At 36.9% G+C, this 20,367-nt stretch overlaps 1 protein-coding gene across 1 annotated transcript in view; it reads right to left on the bottom strand.

Moving 5' to 3' along the window:
• Positions 1–20,367, bottom strand: part of MAP3K20 (mitogen-activated protein kinase kinase kinase 20) — a 543,230-nt gene that overhangs the window by 455,371 nt on the left and 67,492 nt on the right. The window contains exon 2 of the mRNA XM_053712840.1: positions 12,561–12,753. Coding sequence (XP_053568815.1) covers positions 12,561–12,719 — 159 coding nt within the window. The 5' untranslated portion in view covers positions 12,720–12,753. The remainder of the gene's footprint in view (positions 1–12,560; positions 12,754–20,367) is intronic.

Below are 20,367 nucleotides of genomic sequence, written 5' to 3'. Positions count from 1 at the left end.
AAAACCTAACCTATCTTACACTAAAACCTAACATTACAAAAAATAAAAAAACACTAAATTACAAAAATTAAAAAACGAAATTATCAAAATTATAAAAGAATTACACCTAATCTAATAGCCCTATCAAAATAAAAAAGCCAACCCAAAATAAAAAAAACCCCTAGCCTACATTAAACTACCAATAGCTCTTAAAAGGGCTTTTTGTGGGGCATTGCCCCAAATATATCAGCTCTTTTACCTGTAAAAAAAAAAAATCCCTCCCAACAGTAAAACCCACCACCCAGCCAACCCCCCCAAATAAAAAAGGGGCCTTTGCTCTTTCAAAAAAACATCCTCTATTGGAACTTATATAGGGCTGGTAAACAGCGCTAAACCCGAAGGTAGTTGTGCATATTTTACATTCCAATGTTCTTCACATAGAAGAAAATGTTCTTTTTATTTTTTTATTTTTTTATTTTTAAACATCATTGTTTATTGAAAAGAGAAATGTCAGAAATTACACCATCATTACATGATGACAAAGATTTATTTATTTTTAAATCCCAATATCCCTCTGTGTTTATGTTTCTTAAAGTATTTTTTTCCTCCAATTTTTTTGTATCATTGTGTTTTCAGGCATATTACATTTAAAAAATTTTTTATATAATATATATATATATATATATATATATATATATATAATTTATGTTAATTACAAAAGACAATACAAAATCACCATATAGCAAAAATCAGCAGTCAGAAATGATTACAGTAAGCATTCTGAAATGACATCAGTTAGCAGGAAAATTGTTTTACATATCTTATATATAACAATCGATTTAGTCATATAAGTTGTAAGACAGTAATAATGGAATATTTGTTCACTATCAGCTAGATTACAAGTTTGTGCATTCGTCTTTTAACGCTGAAAATATGGTATTTTCAGCGTTAAAACAGCACTGCAGCCATTAAGAGTCTTGTCGGTATAGGTGTACGGCAAGCCTTTTAGCCTGTAACGCAAAGTCAGTACCGCACTCTTAAAAATTAAGTTTTTTAATGGGATTCCCATAGAGCTGGTATTACGAGTTTTGCGTTCTGGCAAACACCTGCGTTACAGCTTAAAATGACAAGATCCATAACGTCATCTAAAGTCAGTGGTTATGAGTTTTATGCTATAAAGCTGTAACATAAACCTCATAACTAAAGTGTTAAAAAGTACACCAACACCCATAAACTACCTATTAACCCCTAAACTGAGGCCCTCCCGCATCGCAAACACTATAATAAATTTATTAGCCCCTAATCTGCCGCTCCCTACATCGCCGCCACTAATAAAATGTATTAACCCCTATTCCGCTGCTTCCCAACATAGTCACCACTATACTAAAGTTATTAACCCCTAAACAGCCACCCTCTCGCATCGCAAACACTATTAAAATATTATTAACCCCTAATCTGCCGTCCACCCACATCGCCCCCACTATACTAAAGTTATTAAGCTCTATACCGCCGCCATTATAATGAACCTATTAACCCCTAAACTGAAAGCCCCCCATAACGAAATATAATAAATTAAACTATTAGCCCCTAAACCAGAAGCCCCCTACATCTCAATAAACTAAATTAAACTAGTAACCCCTAAACCTAACTCCCCCCTAATGTTATATTTTTACAATTACAATTTCCCTAACTTAGATTAAATTAAAACTTACCTGTCAAATTAAAAAACTAAGTTTAAACTATAAATTAAACTAATATAATTATTAAACTAATATTAAACTAACTACCAATTAAATAAACTAAATTATACTTTAAAAAATCCTAAAACTACTCTAAAAATTACAAAGTATCTAATTACAAAAAAAAAGACTAAATTCCCCCCCCCCCAAAAAAAACACTAAATTACGGAAAATAACAAACGAAAGTATCAAAAATAAAAAAAAGAATTGCACCTAATCTAATAGCCCTATCAAAATAAAAAAGCCCACCCAAGATAAAAAATACCCTAGCCTACAATAAACTACCAATGGCCCTCAAAGGGGCCTTTTGTGAGGCATTGCCCCAAAGATAATAGCTCTTTTACCTGTAAAAATAAATACAAAGACCGCCCCCCAAACAGTAAAACTTACCACCCAACCATCCCCCAAAAATAAAAAACCTAAATCTAAAAAAACTAAGCTACCCATTGCCCTGAAAAGGGCATTTGTATGGGCATTGCCCTTAAAAGGGCATTTAGCTCTTTTACTGCCCAAACCCTTATCTTAAAATAAAACCCACCCAAAAAAACCTTAAAAAAATCTAACACTAACCCCAAGATGATCCACTTACAGTTTTTGAAGTCACGCTTGAGCGATCTTCATCCCGACGGAGAAGTCCTCATCCAGGCGGCGAGAAGTCTTCATCCAGACTGCCTCTTCAATCTTCATCCAGACGGCATCTTCTATCTTGATCCTGGCGGCGTGGAGCAGGTTTTTTTAGATAGTTTTTTTTATTTTGTGGGTTTGGGGGGTGGGGGGATGTAATGTTAGTGGGTATTTGTATTTTTTTTCATAGCTAGCTTAGGTTTTATTTCACAGGTAAGTATGTATTTAGTTTTTAATAGGTATTATTTAGTTAATAATTGTAAATTTAACTTAGATCTATTTTAATTAAGTTAAAGTTAGGGGGGTTAGGGTTCGGTTTAGGGTTAGGGGTAGGTTTAGGGGTTAATAGTTTAATTTAGGTTATTGCGATGTGGGGGGCTGGTGGTTAAGGGGTTAATAGGTTTATTTAGTTAATAACTGTAATAGTTATAATTTAGCTCTATTTTAATTATGTTAAAATTAGGGGATGTTAGGGTTACATTAGGGTTAGGGTTACGTTAGGGTTATGGTTACGGGTAATAGTTTTATTTAGGTTGTTGTGATGTGGGGGGCTGGTGGTTTAGGGGTTAATAGGTTTATTTAGTGGTAGTGATGTGGGAGGCCAGAGGTTTAGGGGCTAATAACTTTATTTAGTTGCGGCGATGTTGGGGAGCGGCGGAATAGGGGATAATATTATAGTGTGGGCGATGTTGGGGTGCGAGGGAATAGAGGTTAATAATTTTAGTATAGTGGCAGCAACATTGGGAGCGGCAGATTAGGGGCTAATACCTTTATTTAGGTGTTGTGGCGATATCGGGAGCGGTAGATTAGGGGTTAATAACTTAGGCAGGCGTCGGCGATGTCGGGGGCAGCAGATTAGGGGTGTTTAGACGTGGAGTTTATGTTAGGGTGTTAGGTTTAAATAGTATTTTTATTTTCCCCTTAGACATCAATGGGACTGCGTTACCGAGCAGGTGTTAGACTTTTTTCAGACACCTTCTCCCCATTGATGTCTATGGGGGAAGCGTACACAAGCACGTCAAACATAGCACTTGTTTTTGGTGCAGTATGGAGCTTAAAAGCACCATATCACCCGCACAAGCCGGGTTTTTTAAAACTTGTAATGGCAGCGCTATAGGGGATTAAATAACGCCACTTTTATTGCGTTCATTGATTTCCCTATATCGCTCAAAACTCGTAATCTAGGCATATGAAACTTATAGATATAATATACAAAAGGTTACTCAAACATTGCTAGGATTTACATAGGACAAAATACATTATCAAACCTCACATTCTCTGCATAAAAATATAAGTAATTATACCCTAAGAAAGTATCAACTTAAAGGAACAGTATACACCAATTTTAATTTAACTGCATGTAATTTACACTACTATAAAGAAGAATATGCACAGATACTGATATACAAATCCAGTATAAAACCTTTTAAAAACGTTCTTAGAAGCTCCCAATTTACACTGTTGATGAGATTAGTCTGGAACACTCACTGAAAGGGGCTGAGAGTAGACCCTCCCCTGCATATGAATAGACCCATTATATAAACAGAACAATGTAAAGTCTGTATACATCAGTATTCATCTTAAACTTTCGGGCTTGATTTGGAATCTGAAAATCAGCACAATGTTATTCAAAAACAAGCAAAACTATACAAAAACATCCCTAGGTGGGCTATATAAATGGATCATCTACAACACATTTATGCAAAGAAAAATCTAGTGTACAATGTCCCTTTAAAGGGATAGTCTAGTCACAATTAAGCTTTCATGATTCAGATAAACCATGCAATTTTAAGCAACTTTTTAATTTACTCCTATCATCATTTTTTCTTTGTTCTCTTGGTATCTTTATTCAAAAAAGCAAGAATGTAAGCTTAGGAGCCTGCCTATTTTTGGTTCAGCACCTGGCTCGCACTTGCTGATTGGTGGCTAAATTTAGACATTATACAATTATTCAATTACAGTCAGTAGACGCAAAAATAAGAAAAGAACATCTAGACTTTCATAACATTACATTTTATCACCAATTCTAGACCCTTTACTTAGTTACATGTTGCAGAAGTCTGGCAACTAAAGGGTTAAATACTTGACCTTCTTAGCTCTTTAACCTGTGATGTATGTGTCTGAAAATAGATTGCAATTGGTACATTGCGTCAGACTTTGCAGCAAGCAAGTGATCACACCAGCATTTTCACGTTCAGCGACCCCGTGTAGTGAAAAACTGTCATTTTGTATATTTGGATCATGATGTGTTCACATTTCATAGAACAGGCTGGATTAGGAGGAACAGTTTGTAGTGGCTAAATATGTTCTTTTGGCACACACAAATACATGAGGAAGACAAACTATAATCTTGAAATATTCTAAGACTATGGCATTTAAATTCAAAAGTAATTTCAAGGTTCATTCAGTCTGAATAGTCACACAATAATTTGCATATGATAAAATATGTAAATTAACCATTAGTACTATCATCAGAGAGAGTGGAGATGCTATACCGACAAGATTCCTAACGCATTCTAAATTCAGTAGTTATGAGTTTTACACTACAACGCTGTAGCATAAAACTCATAACTAAAGTGCTAAAAAGTACACGAACACCCATAAACTACCTATTAACCCCTAAACCGAGGCCCTCCTGCATCGCAAACACTATAATAAAAATTTTAACCCCTAATCTTCCACTACGGACATTGCCGCCACTAGAATAAACATATTAACCCCTAAACCGCCGCACTCCCGCCTCGCAAACACTAGTTAAATATTATTAACCCCTAATCTACCGCCCCTAACATCGCCGCCACCTACATTATACTTATTAACCCCTAATCTTCTGCTCCGCACATCGCCGCAACCTACTGTACATTTTATTTATTAACCCCTAATCTGCTGCCCCCAGCATCGCCGTCCCCAACGTCGCCGCCACTATTCTAAATTTATTAACCCTTTAAACCTAAGTCTAACCCTAACCTTCCCTAACTTAAATATAATTTAAATAAATGTAAATAAAATTCCTACCATTAACTAAATTATTCCTATTTAAAACTAAATACCTATAAAATAAACCCTAAGCTAGCTACAATATAACTAATAGTTACATTGTAGCTATCTTAGGGTTTATTTTTATTTTACAGGCAAGTTTGTATTTATTTTAACTAGAAAGAACTACAGATCCCAAAAAAACAAGTGATCTGATAGAGGAGCGCTCTCTGGATATGTGAAAATGTGAAAAAAAGGATAATATAATACAAAATAATATAATATAAGAGGTGAATGGTATTGATAGAAATAAAGAACTATGAATAGTAAATGAAAAAATAAAGAAATTAAAAATAAAAATAAAAACAGAACATAACAATGTTAAAAAATATTATCATATAAATACTGTAGGATCAGACAATTAATGCAATATGTGAACCATGCAAATAATGTCAAGTAATGTCAAATAAATGTCAAAATAAAGTTCTTGTGTTGGAAAAAACTTGCTTGTTTGCTAGTCCAATGGAGGGTAGTATCCCAATGGTTGATGTATAATAGTTGATATATGAGAAGTGCTGTCGGATAATGACATTTCGAATCAGGCAGCTCCTCTTAACCCGGTGGAAGGATATTCTAAAAAGATGGAAACAGAAGAGGGCGCCTCATAGTGTGGTATGACCTTAGCAATGGAGTAGGTATAATGGTAAAAAGATGCTTACCAGAGGTAATGGCACTGTACTATGACCAGTGCTAACGAACAGACTGACACTTTCAGCGGCCAGCACACTGATCTCAGGTATCGTCCACAGGAACAGATCCCAGGTGCAGCGTCTCAGAATAGGGAAGCACCAACGGATTAGTGCTAGCTAGCAGACTTATGCCCAAGGATTTTTTCGGGAACAGTTTTATGTAAGTTGCGGCGTCTCAATATGGAAGACCGGACAGCGCCGGCGGCAATAAAAACTGTCTGACAACTTCGGTATTGTTAAAAAAGATAAAAGTAAACGCTTTATTGGCAAACACAACCCGTTTCTCGACCACAAACTGGTCGTTTCATCAGGTGATTTTTTTTAAAAAGCGGATACAATACATGGCAATCAGTGCAGTTAAATACATTCAACAGGTAAAAACGGAATTTGTCAGACACATAAGTGTCCAATGAGCATAGCTGATACAAATGCATAGGTGTTCCAGGTGAATATTTGAAGTGTAGATATATATCATTTTTTTAGATATATTATCGCAAAGATACCCTTTTTACATATATACTTGTGTTGTCATTTTGTGTCATACGATCAATGTGGATCAATATACATTAATTATACACCAAGTTCTGCTTTTGAACATTTTAGTTTTTGTATTACTGATTACAGAGTCCTCAACTGGAACACCTATGCATTTGTATCAGCTATGCTCATTGGACACTTATGTGTCTGACAACTTCCGTTTTTACCTGTTGAATGTATTTAACTGCACTGATTGCCATGTATTGTATCTGCTTTTTAAAAATAATCACCTGATGAAACGACCAGTTTGTGGTCGAGAAACGCGTTGTGTTTGCCAATAAAGCGTTTACTTTTATCTTTTTTAACAATACCAAAGTTGTCAGACAGTTTTTATTGCCGCCGGCACTGTCCGGTCTTCCCTATTGAGATGCCATAACTTACATAAAACTGTTCCCGAAAAAATCCATGGGCATAAGTCTGCGAGCCGCTGCTAGCACTAATCCGTTGGTGCTTCCCTATACTGAGACGCTGCACCTGGGATCTGTCCCTGTGGACAATACCTGGGATCAGTGTGCTGGCTGCTGAAAGTGTCAGTCTGTTCGTTAGCACTGGTCATAGTACAGTGCCATTACCTCTGGTAAGCATCTTTTAACCATTATACCTACTCCATTGCTAAGGTCATACCACACTATGAGGCGCCCTCTTCCGTTTCCATTATTTTAACTAGGTAGAATAGTTATTAAATAGTTATTAACTATTTAATAACTACCTAGCTAAAATAAATACAAATTGACCTGTAAAATAAAACCTAACCTAAGTTACACTAACACTACACTACAATTAAATCAATTCCCTACATTAAATACAATTAAATAAATTAAATTAAATTAGCTAAATCACAAAAAAAAACTACTAAATTACAGAAAATAAAAAACAAATTACAAGATCTTTAAACTAATTACACCTAATCTAATAGCCCTATCAAAATAAAAAAAGCCCCCCCCAAAATAAAAAAAAAACCTTAGCCTAAACTAAACTACCAATAGCCCTTAAAAGGGCCTTTTGCGGGGCATTGCCCCAAAGAAATCAGCTCTTTTACCTGAAAAAAAAATACAAACAACCCCCCAACAGTATAACCCACCACCCACACAACCAACCCCCCAAATAAAAGCCTAACTAAAAAAACCTAAGCTCCCCATTGCCCTGAAAAGGGCATTTGGATGGACATTATCATTAAAAGGGCATTTAGCTCTATTGCAGCCCAAAGCCCTGACCTAAAAAATAAACTCACCCAATACACCCTTAAAAATCCTAACACTAACCCCCGAAGATTCACTTACCAGGAGAAGTCTTCATCCAAGCGGCAAGATGTCCTCAATGAAGCCGGCAGAAGTAGTCCTCCAGATGGGCAGAAGTGGTCCTCCAGACGGGCAGAAGTCTTCATCCAGGCGGCATCTTCTATCTTCATCCTTCCGACACCGAGCAGCTCCATCTTCAAGACATCCGGCGCAGAGCATCCTCTTCAAACGACGTCTTCTTTGGAATGAATATCTCTTTAAGTGACGTCATCCAAGACGGCGTCCCTTAGATTCCAATTGGCTGATAGAATTCTTTCAGCCAATCGGAATTAAGGTATAAAAATTCCTATTAGCTGATGCAATCAGTCAATAGGATTGAACTTCAATCCTATTGGCTGATCCAATCAGCCATAGGATTGAGCTCGCATTCTATTGGCTGATTGGAACAGCCAATAGAATGCCAGCTCAATCCTATTAGTATTTTTTTTTTCAGGTAAAAGAGCTGATTTCTTTGGGGCAATGCCCCGCAAAAGGCCTTTTTAAGGGCTATTGGTAGTTTAGGCTAGGGTTTTTTTATTTGGGGGGGGGGGAGCTTTTTTAGTTTGATAAAGCTAATCGATTAGGTGTAATTAGTTTAAATATCTTGTAATTTGTTTTTTATTTTCTGTAATTTAGTGGGGGTGTTTGTGATTTAGCTAATTTAAGTTAATTTATTTAATTGTATTTAATGTAGGGAATTGATTTAATTGTAGTGTAGTGTTAGGTGTTATTGTAACTTAGGTTAGGTTTTATTTTACAGGTAAATGTGTATTTATTTTAGCTAGGTAGTTAGTAAATAGTTAATAACTATTTAGTAACTATTCTACCTAGTTAAAATAAAACAAAAACTTGCCTGTAAAATAAAAATAAACCCGAAGCTAGATACAATGTAACTATTAGTTATATTGTAGCTAGCTTAGGGTTTATTTTATAGGTAAGTATTTAGTTTTAAATAGGAATAATTTTGTTAATGATAGTCATTTTATTTAGATTTATTTAAATTATATTTAAGTAAGGGGGTGTTAGGGTTAGACTTAGGTTTAGGGGTTAATAAATTTAGAATAGTAGCGGCGACGTTGGGGGCGGCAGATTAGGGGTTAATAAATGTAGGTAGGTTGCGGCGACATTGGGGGAGGGAGATTAGGGGTTAATAAATATAATGTAGATGTCAGTGATGTTGAGGGTTAATAAATATAATGTAGGTGGCGACGATGTCCGGAGCAGCAGATTAGGGGTTAATAAGTATAATGTAGGTGTTGGCGATGTCGGGGGCGGCAGATTAGGGGTTAATAAGTGTAAAATTAGCGGTGTTTATACTCGGGTTCATGTTAGGGTGTTAGGTGTAAACTTAACTTTAGTTTTCCCATAGGAATCAATGGGGCTGTGTTACGGAGCTTTATGCTGCTTTATTGCAGGTGTTAGGCTTTTTCTCAGCCGGCTCTCCCCATTGATGTCTATGGGGAAATCGTGCACGAGCACGTACAACCACCTCACCGCTGACTTAATCAGCGCTGGTATTGGAGTGCAGTGTGGAGCACAATTTTGCTCTACGCTCACTTCTTGCCTTTTAAAGCCGGGTTTGTAAAAACCTGTAAGCTTACCAGCGCTGTAGGTAAGTGAGCGGTGAGAAAAAAACTGCACGTTAGCACCGCACAGCTCAACGGCGTCCCTTGTATTCCTATTGGCTGAAAGGTTCCAATCAGTCAATAGGATTATAGCCGCTAAAATCCTATTGGCTGTTCCAATCAGCCAATAGGATTTGAGCAGCTCTCATCCTATTGGCTGATTGGAACAGCCAATAGGATGAGAGCTGCTCAAATTCTATTGGTTGATTGGAACAGCCAATAGGATTTTAGCGGCTATAATCCTATTGGCTGATTGGAACCTTTCAGCAAATAGGAATGCAAGGGACGCCATCTTGGATGATGTTACTTGCATTCAAGATCCAATTTACGGCGGAGACCGCATTGAAGAGGAGCTCCTCGTCGGATGTCTTCAGGATGGACCTGCTCCGCGCCGGTGGGATGAAGATAGAAGAGGCCACCCGGATGAAGACTTCTTGCCGGCTGGATGGATCCTTCAAGTGGAACTTTAAGAACTGTAAGTGGATCTTTTGGGTTTAGTGTTAGGTTTATTAAAGTTTTTTTTGGGTGGGTTTTATTTTTAGAGTAGAGTCTGGGCATGTAAAAGAGCTAAATGCCCTTTTAAGGGTAATACCCATACAAATCCCCTTTTCAGGGCAATGGGTAGCTTAGGTTTTTTAGATAGGGTTTTTATTTGGGGGGTTGGTTGTGTTGGTGGTGGGTTTTACTGTTGGGGGTGTTTGTATTTTTCTTTACAGGTAAAAGAGCTGATTTATTTGGGGCAATGCCCCGCAAAAAGCCCTTTTAAGGGCCATTGGTAGTTTATTGTAGGCTAGGGTTTTTTTAATATGGGGGGCTTTTTAATTTTGATAGGGCTATTAGATAAGGTGTAATTCTTTTTTATTTTTGATACTGTGTTTTTTTTCCCATAATTTAGTGTTTTTTATTTTTTGCAATTTAGCGTTTATTTTTTTTTGTAATTTAGTAATTTATAATTGTAGATTTAAATAATTTGAGCAAGGTTAGTTTTTTTAATATGTAATATAGTTAATTTAATTGGTAGTTTAATGTAATTTTAGTATAATAGTTAAGGTAGGTTAATTAATAGTTTAATATAGTTTAATTTAATTCTAAAGGTAAGTTTTAATTTATTATAAGATAGGGATGTTGTAATTTTAATGTAAAGTTAGCGGGTTGTTAGGTTTAGGGGTTAATAGCTTAATTTTGCTTATGGCGATGTGGGGGGCAGGTGGTTTAGGGGTTAATAGGTTTAGTTAGTGATGTGGGAGGCCAGGGGTTTAGAGGTTAATACTTTTATTTAGTTGCGGTGGGGTCAGGAAGCGGCGGGATAGGGGTTAATACATTTATTTAGTTGCGGTGGGGTCTGGGAGCGGCCGGATAGGGGTTAATACATTTATTTATGTTGCAGTGAGGTCGGTGAGTGGCAGTATAGGGGTTAATAACTTTATTTAGGTGGCAGCGATGTCGGGGCGGCAGATTAGGAGTGTTTAGACTCGGTGTATATGTTAGGGTGTTAGGTGTAAACGTAACTTGTTTTCTACCATATAAATCTATGCGATATCTGGCAGCATCGAACATAAGCTTTCGCTGCTTTCAGACTCCCATTGATTCCTATGGCATCTGCGGCCTCCAGGGTGGCGGATTGAAATCCAGGTACGCTGGGCCGGAATAGACACAAGCGTACCGGTGTACGCCGGTAATGACGTAAGCATCGATCTGTGTCGGATTTAGAGTGGCGGATCGTATGTTACGTCACAGATTTCAACTTTTGCCGGTCTGTAGGCTTTGATAACTAGTTCGGATCAAGCTCGCCACAATTACGCTGCGGAATTCCAGCATATTTGCAGTTGACGGCTTGATAAATATCCCCCAATTAATTAAATAGATAGATCTACCTCTTAATGTATTGTTTCCGTTTAGAGATTAAATTCTAAATTCTTAAAAAAAAAATCTAGTTATACCTTGTCTCTATTGGACAATATTGCAGTTGGAAAGATTTTACTCAAGATTCCACTCCATTTTCAGTAAAGCTAGATTAATAGCCCACATTCACTCATGTTTAGAGAACGTTCTAGTAAAACACATTTCTTATATTTTATATACATGATCTATTTTATTTAGAGTGATGGCTTTATTCAAATTATTGTCATTTCCATAGGGTAACAGATAAATTGCAGCAATCTGTTTCCTTAGAGAGATCTCAGGTCTAGATTCATTCAAAATTCTGAGACTTGTATTGCTTTTCTGTAGCACAACTTCAGAACAGTGAGTTCCCGTTGGATCTGCTATCTAGGATAACACAGGAATTTGAAAAATGTGTCTCACGTGATAGACTTTTAATCTTGATGAGAATAAATTAATGGTAAATAAACATTCTTAAAAATGACCAGCTAAAGGAACGCTAATTTGTTTAAATGATACTTATTGTAAAGTTGTCCAACAAATTGTAAAAACAAGAAAACAAATAATTACAAATAAATAAATAAATGCTGACTGTTTTTGCATTTCTTATCATAAGAACAGTTCAACCAACCTACCCAGAAATGTAATAATTCCAGTATTTAGAGAAGAATAAAAACATTAAAACACTATCATAAAAAGTTGTCTGCTTTTGAACACATAGGGGCATATTTATCAAGCCCCGTATTGAGCTTGATGCCCTTTCTTGGTTTGCCGGAAACAGAAGTTATTTAGCAGCGGTCTAAAGACCACTGCTCTATAACTTGTCCGCCTGCTCTGAGGCTGCGGACAGAAATCAACCCGATCGATTAGGTTGATTGACACCCCCTGATAGCGGCCGATTGGCTGCGAATCTGCAGGGGGCAGGATTGCACCAGCCGTTCACAAGAACGGCTGGTGCAATGATAAATGCCGACAGCGTATGCTATCAGCATTTATCGATGTGCAGAGGACATGATACGCTACTTCGTATCATGTCCGCTCGCACATTGATAAATATGCCCCATAGTTTTTTTGTTTTTTTTATTCAAGTATGTAGTTTTATAAAGTCACAACAAATAACAAAATGTAAGTTAATGCGGGATATGAATATAAGAGAAAACGAAATTTCCTTACCTCTTTTTCTATTTTGAGAAGCTTTTTTACAGCCACCTCTTTGTCTTGTGATAACCATAGTGCCCGGTAAACACTGCCAAAGCTTCCTCCCCCACAGTTTTCATAAAACTGTAAGTCGTTAAATTTAATTTGCACAAATGAAGCGGTTAGGGACGACATCTCATAATGACATAAGACAGCTGCAAAAGTACACCTAAAAAAATAATAATATATATATGAAATTAAAGGCAAACATATCAGCTATACTATAAAAATACTACTTTTTAATTTTGTAAACCATTTCTGTTTTTAGTAATATTTTTTTAACTCTTTTCTGCCTGAAGCAGGAAATGGATTTCTAGAGAGGTCTCCATAAAAGTACTGATATGTTTTAAATAAAATAAATAAATTACTATGATTATTCAAAGCTTCTTAAAAACAGGATATTGAGCAACATGCCAAAATAATAATTTAACTCACTGTTTACTCGTCCCCAGAAACTGTTTTCTATACAGATGACATGGAGGAACGTCCTAGAATGTTCTTTCCCATAAATTGTGTCATTTCAAAACTACTATAATATTCCAGTAACAGACAGCGAGTTTGCCAGCAGGTCTAGTTAAATACTGACGCTGGAAAGCACACTTTCAACTATCAGCTTGCATAGCCGTTCTGGAATCTAAGGCATGACATCTCCCCATGTTGTGATCACTCCAACAAAATATACATAGCTTAAGCAAATGAATATTCTAGCACATTTCCAGCATTAGCTTTGAAAACTGGGTAATCCTGTACTGCAACGTAAAAGTGATCTACTTGAAAGTCTAATAGTTTCTTTCCAACTAACCTTTCTGAGGTTAGTAAGTTTACATAAAGATGCATAATACAAGATATATTTCTTCTGCATATTAAGTACATTTCCAAGAATGGAATCAAAGGATATTAGGTTGAGATGATCATAGCATATTTGTTACCAGAAGAACATAACATATTCCTCATTTGTCACATAATGACATGTCGTAACTGCACACATTAATAATACTTGTGTGTCGGGATGACCATTTGGCAAAAGTACCAGAATACATGCTCAGCTTGTTCATTTAATTATCTGCAAAGAGTAGAGCAATTTACATTTAATGGAAGATTTAAAATGATGGTGAACTTGATCTGTTGCATATATTGATGTGCTGTCACCTTCACATTATGCTCAACAGTGTTTAACTTTATGAACTTGTGGTAAGGTGTGTATCTATTATTGGCAAGTATTGAGAATAACTCATAACAAACAACAAACAGTTATATTTATATTATGTACTGTTATCATGTACTGTTCAGACACAGGTTGGTATTTTGATTCATGCCATGTTAAATTCAACAAACCTTCCCAGATGCCCCTCTTTACCCTATGTGTCTCCATTTCCTTCATGACCATTTAAGTTTTGTTTCTACCTGTATGTTAGTGTGTGTTGTTTCCACTATATTGTTTTGTAGAATGCTTGATGCTCATCAGCAAAATGTATGATTTCTGCTAGGGACTGGCCAGCCACTGGGCAAATCAGTGATGCCTGTTCTCCAACATTTAATATTTGCTTACAAAGAAAAAAAACAATTTATATTTAGAAATACAAAGAACATTTTCTTCCAAGTGAAGAACATTGGAATGTAAAATATTTACAGTAAAACCATAATTCATATTAATATTTAATAAAACAATATTTTTTCTTGTTTTCAGTTATTTGAGTGGAAAGGGCTCCAAAGTATATATACATATGTATATGTGTGTACACATGTATGTATGTATGTATGTATATACATACACATATAAACACATGTATGTATATATATATATATATATATATATATATATATATATATTAGCCCTTTCCATTCAAACACTTTGTCATATATATATATGAATGAATATTTTTTATTAGATAGTGTATATATAAGTGTAACATTATTCTATTGTATTTATGTTGTGTTTGGTGTAACTTTTTATTTATCCTTAACACTTTACTCTCATGTGGTTGTGTTTACTTTCAACTTGTAATATGAGCACAAGGTAAAATGGGCGCAATATTGTGCCCCCTCTAATTGTAGCACACTACTTGTAATCTAGCTCTATGCGTTTAACTCTTACAAAGTAATTTAACACATAATTAAAGTCTGGCCCTGAGAAGGCACGGCCAATGAAGGATGTGGTTACGCAGGTCTTTGAAGGACCATCCAATACAGTAATTGTATAATCAACAAATACATAAAAATGCAATGCAATAGTGCTTACTCTGAATTTTCAAAGAGCAGTAGATTATTTTATTCTGACATATTTCAAAATGTTATTAATTTTCCCTGTTTTCTATATCATGCAACAACCATCAGCAAATTACAGACACACACATGTATACACTGTCAACTCTTGCACATGCTTAGTAGGACCTGATGCACAATTTGCTAAGGGGGGTAAACTGGAAAGTTTTTAAACACATATTTTCATTCTAACCTTTTTATTGCATTGTTTTACAACCAGTTGATTAGACTTTTACGCTATATGGTGGTCTTGTAAAGCTATTAATTTAAGTCTAATTACATCTCGTTTTGAGGATCTATTTGTTTTGTTCTTCGACTTATCTGATCCGAGATACATGATGTTCTACAAAAAGTAAAATTTACTAAATTATATCTGTATAAAATTACTAGGTAGAAAAACATTTGTAAAACCTGTCAGTATGTTTTCACTCTAATTCCATATCACACATTCATCTAATTTCCAATACTTAACCATATTTTAGATGGATATTTTGTTTACAGTATGAATGACATTTGTCCTCCTCATGATGCTTGCTATAACTTGTCAATATATTGCATATGCATACACTAATACGTGCATGGTGCGTACATGCTTATTATAAGCTCTGTAATACCGCCAAACATTCTGACACAGTCAGGGTAGTCGTTGGGGACCAGTCTGCAGAGGAGCAAGTGGTGGTGTAGTCCAGCTGTGTGGTTGTGCAGCCTGGTGCATGGATATAGCTGGTGATGATAGTGTATGGTTAGTGTGTTCATTGGACATGGCTAAAGTTATGGCATTTCTGGGCTGGTTTAAAGCGTCCTTAGTCTCAGTTTGTGAAGACAGAGCATATATAGGCTATGAGAAGTTGCAGGTAGCACAGAGCTCCCAAACTATGACAAGCCCACTAAATTTGAAAATGTTTAAAACTCAGTCTATATGCTTCAAGACTGTAGTGTAGGAGTATGTAAAAAGAGTCAATCACTAAATACATTACAGACACTTTTTAATTAACGTTGAAGCAATATAGTCACATTAATACATTACCTGCAAAGCCCCTTTTTACTTTTCAATCCTTATTAGTATCACTTTCCTTCTTGCCATTCTTTTGACTATCCTTCCTTATACTAAGTGCAGTCATGAAATTCTCATTCAATAATATGTCATCACAGGTCCAATAGGATACTTAATGGCAGCCAATGGCAGGTGAGCAAAAGTATGCTAAATCAGGTGAGGTTATGTCCTGTATTGGAGCAATACTGTGGTGAAGGGGACCTCCGGAAGCTTGAATTCAGTGCAGAGCTCCCAAAAGTCTCACATTTTGCAGCTCACTTCCTCTTTCTGTTTGTCACAATGGACTGATTCTCCCACTCACAAAGACGGTCACTCCCTTGACCTGATGTTTAGCTATCAATGCACTATTTCAAACTTCACAAACTCCCCTTTTCCTTTTTCTGACCACCATCTCCTCACTTGCAACATATCATTCCTCCCTATAACTCTCCCTCCTTCTACTCCTCACACCAAACTTCACAGAAGCATTATGTCATTAGATCAGCAACAGCTTGCTAATTCCCTTGAACCACTCCTCTCATCCTTCTCCTCCTTTTCCTGCCCTGACCAATCTATCTGCCACTATAATTCCACCCTTGCATTAGTCCTTGACAATCTGGCCCATCTTACCATAGCTCAGAAATCACACACTCATCCTCAGCCCTGGCATACTCTTCTGACACGGTACCTACGCAGTTATTCCCGTACTGCTGAGCGGAACTGGAGAAAATCTTGGAGTTTAATTAATCTTGAACTCCTACTATTCTGCCCCTAATCTCTATAACAACATTACTTCTCTACTTTTATCTCTACTCTTTCTTCAAACCCAAAACGTCTGTTCTCCACTTTCAATAGTCTTCTCCGCCCACCCCCACCTCCTAATACTGTACAACTTCTCTGTCAGCTCAAGACTTTGCCAGCCACTTCAATAACAAAATCGACTCCGTCAGAAACTAAATCAGCTTTCAACATACTTCCATTCTCTCACCCCATCAAACGCTCGCAATCAACCACAACCCACATAGCCATAAACATAGCTCTTTCTCCCTTGTTACTGAGGAAGACATTTCTGCACTTATAATGCACTCTCATCTTACTACCTGTCCCCTTGACCCTATCCCCTCACAGCTACTCCCCTCCCTCTCTTCTACCCTTACTCCTATACTCATACACATTTTCAACCTCTCCCTCAGCATCTGTATATTTCCCTTATCTCTGAAACATGCACTGGTCACACCTATCCTCAAACCTTCTCTTGATCTAACCTCCCCATCCAACTACTGCCCTATTTCCCTCCACCCTCTTGCCTCAAAGCTTCTCGAAAAGCAAGTATATGCATGCCTATCCCATTTCCTTACATTAAACTTCCTCCTTGACCCACTGCAATCTTGATTTCATCCCCATCACTCCACAGAGACAGCAATCGTTAAGGTTACCAATGACCTACTTACAGCAAAATCAAAAGGCCACTCCTCTTTGCTTATACTCCTTGATCTGTCCGCAGTCTTTGATACTGTTGACCACCCTCTTTTGCTCCAAACCCTCCAATCCTTCGGTATTTGTGACACAGCCCACTTGTGGTTCTCTTCCTACCTGTCAAACCGTACCTTTAGTGTAGCCTTCTCTGGGGCCTCCTCTGTCCCATCACCACTTTCTGTCGGGGTACCACAAGGCTCTGTCCTCAGTCCCCTTCTCTTCTTAATCTACACGTCATCATTAGGTTCCCTAATTAAGTACCACGGTTTCCAATATCATTTGTATGCCAACGACACCCAAATCTACTTCTCTGCACCAGACCTATCTCCTTCCTTTCTAACCCATGTCACTAACTGTCTTTCTCACCTCTCTTCCTGGATGTCCTCTCACTACCTCAAGCTAAATCTCTCCAAAACTGAGCTCCTTATTTTCCCACTTCTTCCAAAATCTCCACCCCCAATCTCTTTATAACAGTTGAGAACTCCATCATTAGCCCTACCCCACATGCCCGATGTCTTGGGGTCACATTTGGCTCAAATCTTTCTTTCACTCCTCACATTCAGTCCTTGGCTAAAGCCTGCCACTTCCACCTTAAAACCATCTCTAAAATTATACATTTCCTTACACAAGACACAACTAAGATTTTAATCCACTCTCTCATCCTTTCCCACCAGGGATGCATACAACCTACACTAACATTTCTTTATACCAATTCCTCTCCTCCATTTCTATGCCCTGAACCCCCTTAGCATGTAAGCCTAAGAGTCCAGCTGTTTGTAGATCACCTTCTTAAGAGCTGACTACAACAGTGCGACTCTTGGCAGGGCTCTTTACCCGTTTGATCAGTATAAATGTTTTCTTGTACTCCGCATTTGTTTATAGCGATGCAGAATCTGTTGGCGCTCTACAAATAACCGCTAATAATAATCATTTTGTCTGATATTCCGGTCTTGGAGCCCTATCCTGCTGTCCCTCCCACATTGCTCCTCTCAAAAATGAATTAGCATTTTCCCCTTGCATATGTTTATCTTGTCTCATGCAGTGTCAAATGAGGACTTGACATAAGTTTGTTCCTGCACTGATTTAAAGGGACAGGGTGCTCAACAGTTTTCTGTCAAGGGTGGCTTTAAACACTTTTTTTTTTTTACATGAAAAAGGTTAAGTTAAAGCTTTTGAAATTTAAATTTGAATGAACAGAGAGCTTTTTATTATGTTCCGGGACTTTCCTGCTTACTGATTAATAGGGGCCGCTCCCCCTAAAATACACTTTATTTAGCACAGAAACATCCGTTTTTCAAAAATCAGTGTGCTGTATTCTAAAACATACTCTTTTAGATGGAACAATCACTGAGTAGCATGTAGACTGTATCATACTTAAGTATGCAGTAAGCTCTATAGCCACTATAGGAGAAGCAAATAAAGCAAAGTTAAACATTTTCAAGGTTAATTGCAGGTAAAATAATGAATACATTTTACATTGCATTGCTTTTCACAATGTTGAATTAAATATTATATGAGGGGGATTTAATTTTGAGCTTAAAGGGACAGTCTAGTCAAAGATAAACTTTCACGAATCAGATAGGGCATGCAACTTTCCATTTCACTTTACTCATCAAATTTGTTCTCTATTTTTAGTTGAAAGCTAAACCTAGGAAGGCTCATATGCTAATTTCTAAACCCTTGAAGGCCGCTTCTTATCTCAAAGCATTTGACCGTTTTTCACAACTAGAGGGCATTAGTTCATGTGTGCCATATAGATAACATTGTGCTCACGCCTGTGGAGTTACTTATGAGAGGTCACTGATTAGCTAAAATGCAAGTCTGTCAAAAGAACTGAAATAAGGGGGCAGTCTACAGAGACTTAGATACAAGTTAATTACAGAGGTAAAAAGTATATTAATATAACTATGTTGGTTAAGCAAAACTGGGGAATGGTTACTAAAGGAAGTATCTATCTTTTTAAACAATAACAATTCTGGAGTAGGCTGTCCCTTTAAAGGATCAAAAAAGGGCAATCAGAAAAATTCTCTATTGCTTGAATATACCTATGTGTTTAACCCTCTGTGTGCGATTACTGCTGCTTATTTTAGCAACAGTGCTCTGCAGCTTCTAAAAAGTACTTTAGCTATGCCTTTAACCCCTTTGCAAAGGTTGAACACAGCATTGTAGAGTTACTAGTGTTAAGATTATATAGTCTAATTCTTTCAACTATAATGTACGTTTAATAGTGGTAGAAAATGTTACTAAGGTTAACTTGTAACATTTGCTGTGTTTTTTACCTGTTTTCTTTCTTTTTTTTTTTTTTTTTTTTTTTTTTTTTCTTTTTTTTTTTTTTTTTTTTTAAATAGTTTTTATTGAGGTAAATCACAAGGCATACAGCTTATGCATCATAACAAAGTAAATAACAATATATCACAGTACATAAACTACATAACATGGGGCGTATTACCGCCTCAATTGGTACACGTACCTCATTTTTACAGAGGCCGTCAGTTAGGATCTTACTAGACAATATGGAGCTTAGTGGCTCTTTTTAGTGAATATACAACTGGGACGGCTTTTGGGTTAGCATATAGGATTGTTAGGACTATGTAATAGGGGAATATTGCAGGCGCAGCTAGGATGAACATGTATGGGGGTTTAGTTTATTGCACCACGCATCTTGTGGGGGTCAAGGGAGGCCATAGTAACACCGTCACCAGCTCCCTTGGGTGTCCCGTATCCGGTCTCCTCGTATAGCAGGATGTGGGGGAATGGTTGTAAAGGTATGGTGGCAGTGTCAAATGTCAGGTAGTCTAGTTGCGTACATTATGGGACATAAGAGTGTCCCATGGTTCCCAGATAAGGCAGAAATCAGTCAGTGTTTTGCGCTCTCCATATACATAATTTTCCATACTTCTGATGTAATTCATACAGTCTACTACTCCCTGCCATCTGGGGGGCTGGCTTTTCTTCCAATTTCTGGCTACAAGTAGTTTGGTGGAGATGAGGATGTATATTAGTAGGTTTCGT

Source organism: Bombina bombina, chromosome 1 (assembly GCF_027579735.1).
Source record: "Bombina bombina isolate aBomBom1 chromosome 1, aBomBom1.pri, whole genome shotgun sequence".
Classification (NCBI taxonomy): domain Eukaryota; kingdom Metazoa; phylum Chordata; class Amphibia; order Anura; family Bombinatoridae; genus Bombina; species Bombina bombina.
The sequence above is the reverse complement of the archived record's forward strand: the minus strand, read 5'-3'. Positions and strand labels throughout refer to the sequence as shown.